The sequence below is a fragment of the Melanostigma gelatinosum genome, assembly GCF_949748355.1.
Source record: "Melanostigma gelatinosum genome assembly, chromosome: 6".
Taxonomy (NCBI): Eukaryota; Metazoa; Chordata; class Actinopteri; order Perciformes; family Zoarcidae; genus Melanostigma; species Melanostigma gelatinosum.
Genome location: NC_136639.1, coordinates 23,510,333 through 23,528,656, shown reverse-complemented (window position 1 = coordinate 23,528,656; position 18,324 = coordinate 23,510,333). Strand labels below are relative to the sequence as shown.

General features: G+C 41.8%; 1 protein-coding gene across 1 annotated transcript; it reads right to left on the bottom strand.

Moving 5' to 3' along the window:
* Positions 1 to 417: 417 nt before the first annotated feature.
* On the bottom strand, positions 418 to 13,596 carry kiss1rb (KISS1 receptor b; the record flags this gene model as incomplete). Its single annotated transcript, XM_079269780.1, has 6 exons — positions 418 to 654; positions 1,635 to 1,787; positions 1,866 to 2,104; positions 2,439 to 2,574; positions 5,031 to 5,155; positions 13,377 to 13,596. 6 exons carry the CDS (start codon positions 13,594 to 13,596, stop codon positions 418 to 420), a joined length of 1,110 nt encoding a protein of 369 aa, XP_079125906.1.
* Between the last annotated feature and the right edge of the window lie 4,728 nt (positions 13,597 to 18,324).

The window sequence follows — 18,324 nt, the reverse complement described above, 5'->3', positions numbered from 1 at the left end:
TCTGCATCATCAGTGCGTCTGCATGTTGATGTAACAGCATATTGTTATGTTCGGCCGACTTGATAAGCTAGGCGCTAGATATGCTAGGGCGCCTCTTTCTATCTCTAAGATGGAGCAGGCAGTTGAAACTAGTTCTCTGTAAGACTATGTGACAGTTAACTGGGGCAAAGGCTATCCTTCAGAGTTCTAGTATTTTCCACTTTGTTCAGGCGAGCGCGAGAGTACCCCGCCTGGAGTTTTTGACCTTCGTGCACTAGAACTCACATATCCGCGTATAAGCTGTGTTTAACATTGAATGAATGTATATTTTATTTACACACACGCACAGATATACCAGGTTGAGCAGACTGCTCTCATTTCCAGAACAAACCATAAATAAACAATGAGCGCACAGTGTCCTCATGCCCAGCGTGACCTTTAGGAACCAGATGAAAGAAAGTGCATCTCTGCTTCTCCTTTGGGTGCCGGGCGATCCATCTCTCCTTGTTCCTCTGCTTCCATGTTTGCCACCCTGACTCTCCGCCTCGTGCGCCACAGAAATATGGCAGGGAAGGCGTGCTTGAAGGCCTTTCTGAAGTTGTTGCCCAGGAAGGCGTAAACCAGCGGGTTGACGGAGGAGTTGGAGTAAGACATGCAGTGACCCCAAATCCTTAGCTGCGGGTGCAGAATTGAGATGGACTTAGATAAAAGGCATCGATCTGTGGCAGTTTTTGAAGCAAGTGCCACATCAATATCTGTGACCACAATCCTGTCATTCACTGTCATTGCCTGGAAGAGCTAAACTTAGACTGTAGATCCACACCTCGTCACAAAGAATATTCTAAATATAATGTACATTTTTAGAATTTTCTGGATTTTTAGTAGTCTTGCCATTTGTTAGCAACCGCCTTTTAAAGGACGTGTAAAATCTTTACAATTGATGAGAGGGGTACATATTGTATGTTGTAGAACAAAATGTTAAAATCTCCTCAGCTTGTGTTAACCACAGATGTTATTTCAGGCATCTAACCAAACACCTATTCAAAAAAGAACATTGACTTTGCGACAAGGGAACCGGGAGTGCAAAAATGCTGCCTCATTTCCTGGTTTTAGGACTCATTTGGACTCTATTGGCAACTAATTCTTGATCGTTGGTTGCCATTAGTTGCAAGTTGCAACTACTCTTTAACAACATGAAAAACAGGGACAGCAAATGTGTGCAGCCCAAAATGAATACATTGTTAATATTTGTGGCATTAGTGATATTTTAAAAGACATTCCTACATGTGCGCTAACTTGTGTGCCAACAGGCATCTGTTTGAAAGACATTGACGAAAAGTGCAAATTGATTCAAGCAATAAAGAACCAGATGAATCTGAATGAAAAACAAAAAAATAAATCTGTGAAAACTTGAGAAAGTATCCAGACAGCTTTGAGCTGGACGGAAAATCATACTGGAAAGCATGTACAAAATGTTTTCATTATTGACCTGACGGATAACTGTATAATACTCCAAATATAAGAGGAATAAAAATAGCAACCATATTTTCAGTTTCGGCCACCAAAAGGCCGGACTGACAACCACTTTAAAAAGTTTTCAGTTACACCCCTGAATCCCACATCTACAGCATCAGACATCACAGCGAGTAAGTCACCTTGTATAGAACGTAACTGCGGAGGCCAAAAGCTTGAAGGAGGATGCAGACCTGGATCGGGCCCCAGCAGATGAGAAATAAGGCCACCATCACCATCACCATCCGGGAGACTCGCGCCCGCACCGCCGCTGCTCGCTCCGCTTGAGCCTGGAGCTGGAGTTAGGGAGGCTTTGAATCACATTATGTTCCCTGAGGAACCAATACATAAAAAAATAGCAAAGCAACTCTTACTTGGTTGCTGCTGTCAATGGGATTGACGCTGGCTTGCCCAATGCGCTTGAGCATGAAGGCGTAACAGGCGGTGATGGTGAGCAGGGGCAGCAGGTAGACGGCCAGGAAGCTGTAGATGATAAAGGCTCTCTGGAGGCGGGCCGAGGGGAAGACCTCACTGCAGTACGTCTGGGGACCAAACCAGTCTCCTGCCTCCAGACGCTGGTACACGGCGACGGGGATCGACAGAAGCAGGGAGCCTGGGGGGGGGGGGACACACGACCATATGACCCAGAGCGTGATGTTCAAAATAACTTGTACATATCGCCACTAGATGCCGGCTCCAATCCCAAAAAACAAACCACGTGAACAGCAACTCGAGAATCCCCAAGTGCTCTCTGGGGTGGTTTCTTTTCATGACATCAGTTTTCTGACTTCGGTTTTAATGCAGTAGATAATTTGCATCAAAGCAAAGGAGGGTCATTACAAGGTTGTTTGCACTGGTTGTTTGCAAGGTTGTTTGCACTGTTGTCATTTTCCAATGTGTGTATAAGGTCGTGAATGTGTGCGTGGTTGTGTTTGTTTGTGGCGTACCTATCCAGATGGACACAGAGATGGCCAGAGCCATGTGTGGGGTGCGGTGTCGCAGTGACTGCAGAGGATAGACGGTCACGTAGCAGCGGTCCACGCTCATAGCGGACAGAGTGATGCACGTCGCCTGAGCGGTCACCTGAAACATACACACAAAGTAACTTTCTTTCTTTAACTGCACAGAGACATTTTTATACCCTTTTTTCCCTCCGTTACATTTTCAGGTTTGTTTTCGGACACCAGGATTGTGGGTAGCGTCCAGTGAAAAAACATGATATCTCTGCTTAGAGTATCCTCGACGGAGTTTCTGTACGAGAGCGCAAATCTTGAGTTAACCGATGAATCGTTGATAACGGGCGAAGTTTAAAAGAAAGTAGCAGAGGACAGGTCCAGAGCAGAGGCCTTGGCTACTTCAATTATTGTTTCAATGTATGTTTTAAATCTCCTCTACTTTTTATGACTGAATTTGATTTCTTACACTGTTTCTTTAATTGTTTTTAAATCTCCTTTTCTTTTGCCTTATGTTTTGATGCTTTTAATGGTTTTATGTGAAGCACTTTGAATTACCTTGTTGTTGAAATGTGCTATACAAATAAACTTGCCTTGCCTTGCCTTGCCTTATGTTTTGGGTCTAAGATTAGTTTTTTTTGTATTATTTTGGTATCTGTACATCCAAAGTTACTCTGCGCATAACTACACCACGGTAAAGACAACGAGGCTTTAAAGGCGGACTAGTCGGCGTGGTAACCTTTTATAGTCTCATTTAGCCACTTGTTAGCAGACGCCTTTTTTAAAAACACGTAAAAGGTACAAATGTCACCAGAGGTGTATATATATGTATATATCAGGGCTGGTCAAGTTAACGCGTTATTATCGCGTCAACGCATTCATTAATTGACGCCGACAATTATTTTATCGCGCATTAACGCAGTTTTTTTTAATTATTATTAAGCGGACATTTTTAACACAAGAACCGGGCAGCGAGTGGTCGACAGCTGTGTTTGTGTGGCGTCACTTCCTTCTGCTGCCACTCTCCCCCCCACCGGGTGACACGCCTGGTCCGGAACCGTTGGTCCTTCCTGTCTCACACACACACACATACTCACGCGCGCGATCGTCTCGTTACAGGATCAAACGTGACAATATCAAAATAAATATTGTCCTGTTTTTAAATAAACATATAAGCACATGAGAACAAACTGCTCTTAACTGCAACTCTTTATTAGCATAACTTCCACATGCAAATTACTGCCGCCGTACAGACTCCCTCCAGGTTCCCATGCTTCACCTACATTCCCCTGGGTCCTAAGTCCCTCCAGGTATTGCTTCTTATCACCCTCTTTGTACCAACGTACATTAAAGATACCACACATATTACACGGAAATCAGCGTTGCATATATGTATGACCAAAATCCCAAAAAAAGCAAAAAAGAAATGATTCATTTGAATTGTTTTTTTTTGAGTTTTTAAAGTTGTTTTGTTTGGAATATGTATAATAAGCATATCATTTAGTTATCGCTACTGAGAATTTAACAAACATGACGTAGATAGGTTTCCAGTTTTCAAGAAGTATATTTCAAATTGCATCTGTTACACACATGAAGATAAAGTTGTGAACACCAGCTGAATATCTATTATCAGATTCATAACTATTTTAACTGCTACTGTGTAAAGGGAATACTGCTGTTAAAAAGCACCTTATTTGTTTAAAGTGTTTGCAAACCAAATGTTATTGCACTTTTGTTCATATTTCAGTACTTTTAAAAAAGAAGTGCGCAATACACTACTTTTTAATTCATTATTCAATTTTGTGCATAACAATGTGATTAATCGCAGAAAAATCATGCGATTAATCACGATAAAAAATGTTAGTCATTGCCCAGCACTAATATAAATATATATAACACTGTATTTTATACATCGTAAAACAAAATGCCGAAATCTCTTCAGTTTGTGTTAACCACAGACCTTTTTTCAGGTATCTAAACCAAAAACCATTACATTTTTTTTTAAAACCCTATTGACTTCAAGACAAGGGAACCAGAATCACAAAAATGCATTTTCGAGTTTTAAGATTCATTCCTGCAGCGCTCTATAATGCTAATACATCTGATCAGACGTTGTATGCCTCCACGCTGGCCACAGCCGTGACCGGAGGCATTGTGTTTTTCGAGTTGTCCGTCCGTCCGGTCCATTCTCGTGAACGGGATATCTCAGAAACGCCTTGAGAGAATTTCTTCAAATTTTGCACAAACATTCACTTGGACTCAAGGATGAATTGGTTAGAATTTGCTGGTCACTAGGAAACGTCACTAGGACCTCACAAAACACATGCTTTTTGGCCATGACTCAATAAACAATTAAAATATGACAATTTCACACAAGTGTCTAATATGATATATGGATGAAGTGCTGACGTTTTGGACAGACATTGATTTGAACTGTAACTTGACTGAGGGGCGGAGGCATACAATGATATATAAGTGCAGTACTATAGCATGATGCTTCGGTCACTGGGCCACGATATCATTAGGACCATGATCTCCAGCAATTCCACACATGTTTGTTAGTATGTCCATGTGTGAGTATCTAACCTGCTGAAGGTAGTTCACCAGTCGGCACATAAACTCTCCAAAGATCCAGCTGGGCAGTGGGTAGAGTGTGGCGGTGAAGGGCACACAGCAGACCAGGAACAAGATATCGCTGGTAGCTAGGTTTACTGGAAGAGGACAAGAGCAATGATCACTAAACAGAGAAATGTAATTCAAGACATGTCGGGGTGAGATGCATTCGACGGGGCAAAAGTACCATAAATAACTACATCAATGCCGATAACATTGGTAAGTACTGAGATTTATACCTTTCAAAATCCACCAACTAACCTTTTGTTCTTTTAGACTACTCAGAACAAAAGGTACAAAACTTTTTGGATTCTATGGTCTGACCGTACTCAGATCAAAGTAAAAAGTAATTAGTTGAAATGGTCTCTCAGTACTGCGTTAGGCCTACATTTTTAAAGGGAGGTATTATGACAATGTTATATAGAATGTTTAGATTAAAGACAATTACCACAATATAAATATATTAATAGTGTATTTGCAAAACACTCATAATATATTTCAAATATACTTAAAATGTAAAAAAGTATAATTTAAGTTAGCTATCAGCATGTATATTAGTACATACACAGTCATGTACTTAAATTGTACTAAGTATACATTAAGTTGTTCCAATTTAGCACACAAAAATATACTAAATACACTTCAAATTGTGCATAACTACAATTTAATCATAACTAAAGTATATTAAGTACAAAATAAGTTGTTCCAAAATAGCGCTCTTTAAGTATACTTATGATTAGTAGGGCTTCAAGTAGACTAAAGTATACTCAAGTATGCTAAAATTAAATATACTTAGCATATATTTTTTTCGCCTGTTAACAGGCTACTAAGCTACAAACAAAGTGCATTAACAAAATGCTAAAAGAAATACAAAAACGACAGTGAGGGACAGAAAATGTAATTTGTTAGCTCCACCAGTCCTACTTATAGTGTCACACTACCAGTGGTGTATAAAGTACTCAAAAGCCATACTTGAGTAAAAGTAAAGATACCTAACTGGAAAACTACTCCAGTAAAAGTAAAAAGTCACCTCTTAGAATACTACTTGAGTAAAAGTCTTAAAGTATCTGATATTTATTGTACTTAAGTACAAAAGTACTTAAGTATCAAAAGTAATTTTCTGATATTAAATGTACATCATAACCTGAACATTAAATGAACATCATAATGTAAGAAATTTGAGCAAAAAACTGTAGTTAGTAGATATAATAAAAGTGTTTAATAATTCATAATTAATAATTCATAATTAGTCATAATCATAAGGGTTTTGGGAATGCATAATTAAGATAAACATAAAGTGATGTAGGAATAGTAGCTAAAAGACATGAAGCTTCTGCCAAGTTGCAGAAGTTTAACTTTCACACTGAAGGATTATTATAGAAGGGATTAAAACGTAACTGACGGTCATTGAATGTGTTAGTAAACTCAGGGACAGAAAGGCAGACAGGCGAATACACTCCTGGAAGTTAGCCAATAGGAATCGGGATAAACGGAAGAGGAGGTGTTTCGAACAGATGTGGGTGGTTTAATTTCAAGTCTTTTTTTCTCTCTCGCGTGATGGCCCTCAGACGACGGACGTGTTTTTCACCTGAGGAGCTGAGTTGAGTTTTTTGCAAATGGGGTTTTATTGTTTTAATATTTCATAGGAGTATGTACTCCAATGTTTAACTGTAATCGTACTTGCATCAGTGGAATTAAATTCCTTATAATTGTAAACCAGTTTTGGTAGCGTTATTATTGCAGCATGTGTCGACGGCACAAAGCCGCCAGACACACGTGCTCCGGCTTTCTCTCTGTGGGGTTGAGATTCAGCATCGACAAATTTGGCAACCACGAAGGGACTCCCTTGCCGGCCTCGCTGTGTGTGCTGAAGGCAGCGTTGGTCAAGCAGACATCCTGGGCCCATAATATCGGTAGGCAGAGCCGTTTCATGAAATCTGTGAGGTAGCTTTTAGGAAATTTAGGGGAAGTCTGCTTGGCTAAGCGTTGCTAACGGCTAGCTCTGTGTTGCCGGTGAGGACGTTCCACGGAGAAGGCCGAGTTCCACTGAGGTAAGCTATGATTTACTGTCTGAAGTATGGTGAACTAAGGGACTAGTCCAGTGTATAAGGATCCTAAGAATAAAGAAATTAAAGGCAGACAGCGCTGTATTAAATCACCACATTGGAATCAAACAGTTTTTCGACAGGGCGAACTGCTTTGCTTATGCTGAGAGTCTCTTCGGCTCAACGTAAGTTTTGCTAGGTCTGCAGATAACTAGTTTAAAGCAGTTATGTAGCTTGGCGAACTGAAATATCGTGGCATTCCGGCTTAGGGGTGCAATCCTTTGCGGGTTTAGACCACGAGTTTTGGGTCTTGAGCATAAGCTGTTTAGAGAAGCTAGGCTAGCGGGAGTTAGCTTCTGAGGCTGCGGCTGACGGGTGATGAAACACCGTACCTGGAAGACTGTCTCGCTTGTTTTGGCCGTGTATTAAAAGTAGCGATCGTGTGGGTGATTCGGAAGAAGTAGAATAATGGGCTTTTGGGGGAACTAGACTGACTGAGGAGAGTGGTTGTGTCGCTGGAAGTGCAGAACTCGTGATCATAACGTAACAATGAACTCAGGTCTGGAGGAGCTAATAGCCTGTTAACCGGAGGATTTAAAATCCAGCAGTACCAGCCCCCACGGTGGTGTACCATCAGCCTCCACCACGATGCAGAAGTGGTGCATCCAACAGAGGGAGAGGTAACGATAAAGGGGGGCATGAAGGTCTTGTAAGTAAAGGAGTGTGCTACGTATGTGGGAGAGAAGGTCATTGGGTGAGAGATTGCCCACAAAAGAAGAGGAAGACAGCCCAATGCACCACCACAACATGCTCCGTTCCCACCACAACATCAGCAGTACCTACGACCAGGTCCATCTGGACCTCCTCCCGTGAGACATCAACAGATGCCCATGCTGTCACCAGGACCATGGGGAGGTTCAGTGTATAGCCAAGATACATAGATGATTGCCATGTGATCCCTTACAGCAGAGATATCGTGGTGAAGGGGGGATATGGTAAGGTGTCAAACATTTTTTGTAGATCCACATTTAGAATAGTTTTCAGTAAAGGTGCTACTCACAATTTTTGAGATTTAATAATGTCATGATAAACCACAACTTTGAATTTAAATACAGCACAATCCAAGTCCTCTAACTCAGTGATAGGTCCTAGCCTAGACTTGCTAACTCTAGAAATTGAGAAATATACGGGAGCTCTAACTAACATGAGCCGAGTGTTGTTTTCTCAGGTGACAAACGCAGAAGCAGCAGCTGATGAAAGGAAGCAGGCTGACGTGTCACCAGGCAGTCTGCTGTGGATAAGAGTCCACAAGCGCAGGTGGAGTGAACCAAGGTGGACCGGTCCATGGGAGGTAATATTGGCAACCTCACATGCAGAAAAGGTAAAATGGGAGCGACTTGGCACCACCTCACTCACTGTGCAGCAGCGAAGGTAACGAGTAAGACACTCGCAGAGACAGGATTGAACATCAAACAGGAAAAATTTGAAGCTAAAGACACCTCAATAGAGGGGTTTAGACAGTACTGAAGATGACGTTTCCCCCACAGTTTAAGCGAGGGCGTCCATTAGGAGACTCTAGGTTCAGTGGGTTATGGAAGTCTGTAATTATTTGCTTCCTGATTTCAGTAGTTTCCCTCTTAGTATGGGGAATTAAACACAGACAGGAACCAGAACACATGCATGACTACATCAAGATTCGACATCTAGCCTCAGTAGCTAATCAAACCGATCTCAGACCACGTAGAGAGGCTTCTCTGACGACACTCACCTATGAAAATGTAACTCTCACTCTTACGTTCAAAGAAGGTACAACATCAACGGTCCAGTTCGAATTCTGTGAAGTAGTTTCCTGTCCCAAGTATGAACACACCTACGGGTGGATGTCCAAAACCTTGGGCATCATAACTGACCAGTGTGGGCCCGCCACAAATAAGTATGGGAAGCTGTTATCATATTATGACTGTGATGTGTACAAAGGGGGTGGGTAGATGTAATCCTTTAAGATTTACCTTAACAGACCCAAAATTGGCTGACAGAGGACTTTACGTAGTACAGGGAAAGGCAACTACTGATAGTCCTGCCCCACAAGGGCTCATTAGGATTATTGTTAAGCCTGTCAAAAGGACCAGGTTCGACATACGACTGACGCAGAGAATGAGGTACCGGGGGTGGAAACTGGAATGGCAGATGGGAATTTATGGTGGGTACAATATACGGCTTCAAGTCAGAAGTACAGATTGTATTGTGTGTTTAGGATCTAGACCCCTAGCAACACCAGTTCCTTCAAGATTCAGACTCCTAAGTCCTGAATTTAGTTGTATTTTAACTCTGTTTACTGATGACACTTTGCCCCTCCATCACACTTGTCAGGGGCTACACTGGGATTACCCACCTGTAGAATATAATACCCCACCTCTGTTCAAGGTTACAGAGGGTCCATTTGATTGTATAGTCTCAGATACAGCTAAGGGGCCCAATGTAGGTAGTATTATTGCAAATTATTGCAAAATTGTAGCAACAGTCACAATGCTAGCAACTATCTATATAACAGTGTGTTAAGACAGACAGCACCTAGAGCTGATTTATGGTGGTGGTGTGGAGGAAGAACCATATATCCAATCCTGCCTAAAGATTGGACAGGTAGATGTGCGTTGGTGCAACTTATATTGTCATTCTATATCTTGCCTGTCAATGATGCAACTTATAGAGAACTCATCTCTCCACACCCACATGCTAACAGAAGATCCAAAAGAGATGCCGGTGGCCCGAAGGGAGCCTTTGATGACCAAGTGTACATAAGATGTCATAAGAGTGCCAAGGGGGGTGTCTAACGACTTTCAAGCCAGAAATCAAATAGCAGCAGATTTAGAATCTGTTTTCTCTCAGAGGGTGACGATTAATAAAAATGTCGATTGGATCAACTACATTTACTATAACCAACAGCGTTTTGTAAACTTCACCAGGGACGCCATATCAGGACTGCATGCACAGCTGGCGAAGACTAGTTTTATGACCTTGCAGAACAGAATCGCATTAGATATGATTTAGCAGAGAAAGGTGGCGTGTGCCAGATGTTTGGGTCTGCATGCTGTACTTTAATTCCAAATAACACAGCTCCTGATGGATCGGTGACCAGGGCTCTGGAGGGACTGACAGCACTCAGCCAAGAGCTAGCGGAGAACTCTGGTGTCACGAATCCGTTCACCGACTGGTTGGGAAGTATGTTTGGCAAATGGAAACATACATTTTTGTCAATCATAATTACTCTGTGTGCTGTCGTCGTAGGCCTCCTAGTTGTCTGTGGATGGGGGTTCCCTTGCATCCGTGGACTTCAACAGGGGTTTATTGCTTCAACGATGAGCCAGACACCAGTCCAGGGCAACCAGTTATGTGTCGAGGATGAGGGAGAATTGGAGCTTCTGATGGCCACAGTCTAGATGAGGCCACCAGAGGGACTTCACGAGCGGTTCCTGACCATCCTCTCGGAGATCCTGAAGGACCTGATAAGGCCCAGATGGACTTCTAAAACATCCGGTGAGATGTTGGAAATTTGGGAAATAGAAGGATTGTTTTGGATGAGTATCTTGAGATTTTATTTTTTGTTTAATTGGGTTATAAGGGGATTTTAGGGTGTAAAGATTAAGAAATGTAATTTTGTCAAGTGTAAAAGAACAGTCAAGGCTTCTCAGTATGTGTTCTCTAGCCTACAGGCTGTATCCTGATCCTGCCAGCCCCAAGACATGGAAGGCAGTGATTTTCAACGCATTCGATCTTTTCCTTTTTTACGGATTCGATTTTTCCCTTTTTTACGGATTCGATTTTTCCCTTTTTTACACGGACTGAACAGAAATACTTGAAATGATATCTGTATGCATGAATTGTTTGCCTCTGTTTAGATAGATAGGGCATGAATTGTTTGCCTCTGTTTAGATAGATAGGGAGCCTCTCCCTGGATTGAGTAGGGGGGAGGTCTCCAGGGACATTTGAATAACTAACTACATTTGAGTAGCTAACTCACAGTGAACTGTGAGTTAGGGGGGAATTGTAAGAAATTTGGGCAAAAAACTGTAGTTAGTAGATATAATAAAAGTGTTTAATAATTCATAATTAATAATTCATAATTAGTCATAATCATAAGGGTTTTGGGAATGCATAATTAAGATAAACATAAAGTGATGTAGGAATAGTAGCTAAAAGACATGAAGCTTCTGCCAAGTTGCAGAAGTTTAACTTTCACACTGAAGGATTATTATAGAAGGGATTAAAACGTAACTGACGGTCATTGAATGTGTTAGTAAACTCAGGGACAGAAAGGCAGACAGGCGAATACACTCCTGGAAGTTAGCCAATAGGAATCGGGATAAACGGAAGAGGAGGTGTTTCGAACAGATGTGGGTGGTTTAATTTCAAGTCTTTTTTTCTCTCTCGCGTGATGGCCCTCAGACGACGGACGTGTTTTTCACCTGAGGAGCTGAGTTGAGTTTTTTGCAAATGGGGTTTTATTGTTTTAATATTTCATAGGAGTATGTACTCCAATGTTTAACTGTAATCGTACTTGCATCAGTGGAATTAAATTCCTTATAATTGTAAACCAGTTTTGGTAGCGTTATTATTGCAGCGTGTGTCGACGGCACAAAGCCGCCGGACACACGTGCTCCGGCTTTCTCTCTGTGGGGTTGAGATTCAGCCTCGACAATAACCTGTTCATTGAAAGTAAAAGTACAAGTACATGTTGTTAATAAAAAAGCAAAGGGTCAGAATTTTGAGAATGATGAAGTTTATTCTTTTAAGTGCTGTGGCACCATGACCAAGGACATGGAGCTGTGTTGAACATGATTGGGTTGGCTGTGATCCATCCAGGAGCAACAATGTTCAACATAATATATTGTACATAAGTATACTTTTGCATCTACTATGAACTTATCATCATAATTCTCCGAAAAGCAATATGACACGATGAAGGAGTTGTAACAGTGCGTTTATAAGTCTGCTCATTCCGACTAGAGGATGTAGAGGCCAATGCATAATATTATGTTCAGCAAAACATATCCACTTGATGCATCAGGTCAGTGTTTTGAGAAAGGACACCTGCCTTGTAAACTCCTGTGGGCCTGATTTGAACACAATAGGCAAAGGTTTTGCTCAAGCTGAATCTGCAATTGGGCGATTGCTACCATCATAACTCCATCTGATCATCCACAACATGACTCAAATATCAAAACATGATCAATACTAAAGCAGCACCGAAAGTAACAACCCAGTCATTACTTGAAACTGAAACATGTCCTGTTCATCTTCAAAAAAAGTTGGTTTTCAAAATTGCGAGAATTCAGTCTCTCTCTTCTTGGGCTGAAGACTAGTCCTGCGATGCTAAATAGTCTTTCACAGACCGCTGAGGCAGTTAGAGGTGTGTTCAGCGTCACAGACAGCTTGCGCACTGCTGCGAAGGATTTCCCGAATGCTAACGCAAATGCTAACGCTAATGCTAACGCTGCGCTCTCTCGGCTCCCATCAATCCTATGGTGTCGTGGCTAGCTATAGCTAACGTTAGCCAACTAGTGCTGCACAACTGTCAACACTTCCTCAGCTCACTAACTCGCTAGCGATCCACGGGTGTTGGTCTTCGTCACCACCGTCGTTTGTTGCGGGACTAGCAGGTGCTTCCATTTCTGCTTCCATCATGAAATCAGTCATCGTAGAGTGGAATTCTACTCAGGTAGTCGCTCGCTAGCTATAGCATGTAGCATCCTGGGCATCACTGGGAATCAAAATACCGCGGCTTTGAGAGCACTTGTTTGCAATTGCGCATTAACGTGATTAACCAATGATTTAACTTGCTGCTAGGACCACTGATTCACCAAACCTGCTTGCATGCAGTCTGTGTTCCACCACAGTCCCCGACGCTGCTCTCATGATTCATTTTGTTTCTAAAGATAGATTTGATTTTGTAGCGAGTAACGAAGGTTTCAGGGGAAATGTATCGGAGTAAAAGTATCAGTTTTCTTTGCAAAATGTAGTGAAGTACAAGTAAAAGTAAACAGAAATATAAGTAGTAAAGTAAAGTACAGATACCCAAAAAAACTACTTAAGTACAGTAACGAAGTATTTCTACTTCGTTACTATACACCACTGCACACTACTAACAGACCACTTGTTAGTGGAACAGAGTCTTTAACTCCTGTACAAGGCACCCCTCCCCTTCTTTCACCGGACACACAGAAAGGATACCAAAGAAAGAAAAAAAAAGACTTGGTGTGCGCTTCTGAAATGTTACCGATGTAGAAGTTGGTGACAGTCTTCATCTGCTGGTGCTTGGTGACCACGTGGATGACCAGCGAGTTCCCGACCAGGCCCACCAGCATGATGAGGCCGAAGAAGGTGGGGACCAGCCAGGCGTCGACCAATGCCGGCGGCCCCTGGCACTCCGGAGTTGCGGACTCGTTGCACACCGTCCCGCAGTCCGGACCGTGATTAGCTGCTGGTTCCATTGTCATCTTCACAAATCAGAGCCAGGGGTGTTCTATGGTGCATGAAGATGATGTCAAAGTATGAAGAATTTACGTAAATTTAACACAAAAAACTGGTATGTTTAAAAGTGTTCATAGTTTATCATTTTTCTTCAAGGTATTTAAATGAATACCTACTAATATGCATGTAATCAGCCAAAGCCAACTGAAATATTGAATCATATTAAATAACCTCCCCCCCCCCCCCCCCCAGCCACTCTTACCGGTGTTGTGCCTGCTTGCCTCCCTCTCTCTGCTCTGTCAGGTTTAGTCCCGTGTTGGTCAGAGATGGGATGCTGTTCTGAGATGAAAGCACTGTTATAGACCACCATCACTGGCGAGGGGGGGAGAGACAAGAGTCATTTTGCTCTGTGAGTGTTTATGTGTGAGAGAGAGAGAGAGAGAGAGAGAGAGAGAGAGAGCGAGAGAGCGAGAGAGAGCAGGAGCTTTTAAACTAAATCTCCATCACCACCTGTAATTATACAGGACCGGGTGCCCATGTGAAATGGCTGCAGCTGGATTGGAATACAGTTATTTAATTTCTTCATCTTGCTAACATCCAGAAGTTGCGGTCGGTGTTATATCACCACAGAACTTCCCCAGTTAATCCCTGACATTGAGAGGACTACTTTTTGTGTTGTTAACTTAATGTATTGTTATCTAATGGTAACTTTTGGTGAATTTAGTAGAAATCTACAGACGCAAAGTAGTAAAATGAACACCCCAATGTGTATGTTGGATGTTTTCTTTCCACTAGTCTTAAAGCAGGCATGTTTAGGAAGCAAAATCTCAAAATTGACCAAATCATAAATAACATGATTTTGCCTGTTGCGTCTCGCCACAAAGTCCGTCACACGAAGTGCAACATTTATTTTCTGCGTGATGTTGGGTAGAATTTTAACATTTTTCAGACAACTGTTTAAATGTCGTTTAAAAAGCACGTCATTCTCCTCAACCCCCACCCACAGCCTGCAGGCAACCATTCATTGATGTTTTATTTCATCAAATCAGAATGACTGGTGCTCACCTGCAAACCAAAATAAAAAAGGATGAATTGTGGAGGCAGCTGAGGGGTCGTGCTGACAGTACAGCTTGATATATCGCTCACAACAAACACGCTTTTGAAAAGCTGTCATTACATGTCTCATGGCCTCCGCTGCAGAGCAGCATGTAACCTTGCCAACTGCCCATCCAGACACAAGTTCAAGAGACGTCTCTTGTTTTTTGCAGTTGTTTGACATATTATCCTGACTGTCAAACATAGAAAATGTACTTCTCTTTATGTTTTTAAATTAAGAGAACAAATAAAAAGTGTTATTTTTGTAAATACAATTTGAGCTTAAATCACCGTTGCTTCTATTTTGTCTCTTTTGAAAAGAAAAAAGTAAATTTAAACAGGATTCTGAATTTTCATTGGTTTCCTTCTTATTTTTAGTTTCCAAATTAGATGTTAGCATTTTTATTGCATAAGAGAATACTTTGCTTTTATTATAAAGCATATTCAGGCGGTGGAAAATGTGTTAGCTGAAGGTGCTCTTCTTTTTGATGTGTGTTAGATTTAAAACATTGTCAGAAATATTCTTTTGTCATCATGCTGGATTTCTAATATTTCAACGTACAACTCCTTCAATTGATGTCATCTTGTGTCTAAAGACCCCTTGTTGTCTGTGCTATGTAAAATATATATATATATATATATATATATATATATATATATATATATATATATATATATATATATATATATATATATATATATATAGAAAACAGCAACTATCTTTTGATTTAATCGTTTCTGTGTCTTTGTATTCAACTGGTACAGATGCGGGGTTCTGATGAGCGAGCAGTTTCCCCATAGAGTTCTTCGGGACTCCAGATTTCTTTGAGGCACCTAGAAACAGCTTCCTCTGGAGGTCCGTCAAATCTTCATAGAACCAGTCGCTGGTTGGCCCTGGATTGGGATCAACCATTACAACAATTCACGCAGGATCCGCTGTTGATCCGTCTGTGCAACCAAAAAAGCTTTTATCAATTTGTTCTGCATAGCGAAGAACTTAACACATTTTGATCCCAAAACGTTCAACCAGTTTTGTTTGCCATGATCATGAAATAATGATTATGGTATTGTTATTGTAGTACATTTATAATTGTTTATTATAACCTCAAGAAAAAACATGTCTTATTGAGAAAAAACGAAAAAGTTAAAGGTGCAGTGTGTCAGATTTGGCGACACCTAGTGGTGAGGTCGCATATTGCCGTGTGTAGAACTCAGTGGCGGGCCTTGCATTTTATACCTGGGCCTTCACTGCTGTCCTGCAGCTGAAACACAGCTACGGTTATTATTTGTTTCGTGTTAAAATGAAGCCAACACCTGTAGATAGAGTGTGTCTCCTCTCTGCTGGGACTGCTGCACCTGTGTGTGCTTTGGGGCGGAGGAGGGGCTCAGAGCAGCTTGCAGTGGAGGGGCTCACGGCAGCTCCCGCTGCTCGTTCACCACAGTGCAGAACATACTGCTTTAACGAGTCAAAACACCAGAAAAGTCTCCAAGAACACCAGAACAAGTCGCTAGATTTGTCACAAGTAGCTTTTGACAAAACATGTCGCCATGAGGGTTTGGAAAGTCTCCAGATTTAGTGAGAGAGTTGCCAAGTTGGCAACAACTAAATATGTCCCCAGAGCAACACTGGATGTAACAATGGTTCCTATCACATATTAAACCAAACAAAAATCTTCATAAAAACAAGTTGTACAAATAATAATATATAAACAAGCATATTAAAGCTACTGCAGATGTAAAAACAAACACATTTATTAACATACCAGAGCTGCTGTTCACTATTTAAAGACAAAGCCCATCCTCCTTTCTTTGTTAATAAAGAGTTTAATCTCACGGTTGTTCAGTACATCCGTGCATTTTAGTTCCAGTTAGAAGTCCTTCTCGATTCATGAAGACAGTCAAGCCTCCCCAGTTGTATTTCTTGAATACGTTTTAATGGTTTGAGGGCTGAAAATATCTGCTCGACAGAGGCAGCAGATTTTGGGATTGTTACCGCCCAACATGTCAGGCAAGCCCACTGACCAATCACGTCAGCTAGCAGGCTCTGACATGTCAAAAAATACGCCCAACATGTCAAACTAAAGATCTGATTGTTTGAAGAATATGACAATCAACAATATCGTCCCCATTCACTTAAACTGCAAAGGGATTCACTTGAGAGTCTGCAGGCCTCTGGCTCTGTTCTTACCTAGAGACACAGAGGTGAGATCTGATTGAATAAAAGCTCTACTTAAAACAAGCTGCACTGGAAGCAGAGCAACTGAGGAAGACAGTAGCTGTGCAATGAGAAAACAAGATGACGGTAATATTTTTATAAATTATAATACATGTAGTGTATTGAAGAAAAATTATTAAATTATAAAATAGATAACTTTGTGATTCTGTTTAGGCCAGCAGAGAAGGCCTTGCAGGCCCTGACGGCCCACCACTGGTAGAACTACATTTACCGATACTATAACGTGAATGGTAAAGTACTAACTGTAGGTGAAGGAGAGGCTGCCATTTGTGTGGAAGGAGGAGCAATAAGGGATATATTTGTTTTCGTGATATGCGATAACTGATTGCCTATTGACCGGTTTGGCGAGACGGTTCGGGCAGTGTCCACAGTGCTTCACGGGACGGCTGTTTGGTCCAAGCCTGCACGCCCAGGATGTGCGGATGCATCTCAGAGGGCAGCATCTTAAACTTTCCTGCCAGGAGGGCAAAGATGATGAGGATTTGAGGAGGGTAAACCGGGTCGTGGTTGGCCCTCCCGAGATGAGGCCATTGCAGCGATTGGGGCGGGGACGGGCGAGGCAGCTGTGCTCTCTCTCAGGTGAGAGAGAGCACACCTTTTGAACCGACACCTGGCCGATGTTCTCTGGGAGGGACGGCTCTGGATCTAAAGGTCCCAGGGCTGGTGGAAGTGCCTGTCCCCGTGTTCCTCAGGGTGGAGCTGATGTGTCGGGATTTCCGCTCGGTGAAAGTCTTTAATAACTCTGAATACTGAGAGAAGCAGCAGAGGGGGAGTTACACGGAAATCTGACACACAGATGAAATATTTATGAAGATTCTGCCAAAACACATCATCCTTCAGTGACTTTGCTGCCACAATTGAAATATACATTTGTAAACATACTGTACCTCATATCACAAACTGTCAAAATAAAATCATAAGGAAGTTGCTAAGCAGGGTTCCAGTTACCCAACGACAATAAATAACGCTTTTTTACATGAGCAATGGATCAAATGATGTGCAAAGAAGGATTATCTCTGCAGTTCAACTCAACTAAGATTTGTACCGTCCTGCAGCTCGGTGTTTTTGTTTTTTTGTCCACCCCTTTACTGCTTCGGTTCAGCATCACATAGTCAGCTAATAGTGTGTAGGGTTTGGCGATATCTAGTGGTACCGCATTCTCCTTCTGCCAGAGCACAAAAAAAAAAAAAAAGGTCCACAGAAAAGAAGCGAAGACGAGTTAAAAGCTTGAAGATGCAACGGTGACACAGAATCCATCTGGTTCCGACAACTGAGCCGTCAACATGACAACTGAGTTGAAGATTCTAACTTAGGGGCCATCCCTATGACAACCGGTCTACGTTTTCACACATCAGTTATGATCGTCCTGGCACAGGACTTATTGTCAGACTGCTGAACATTAAAAACAGCGGCCACACAGTCA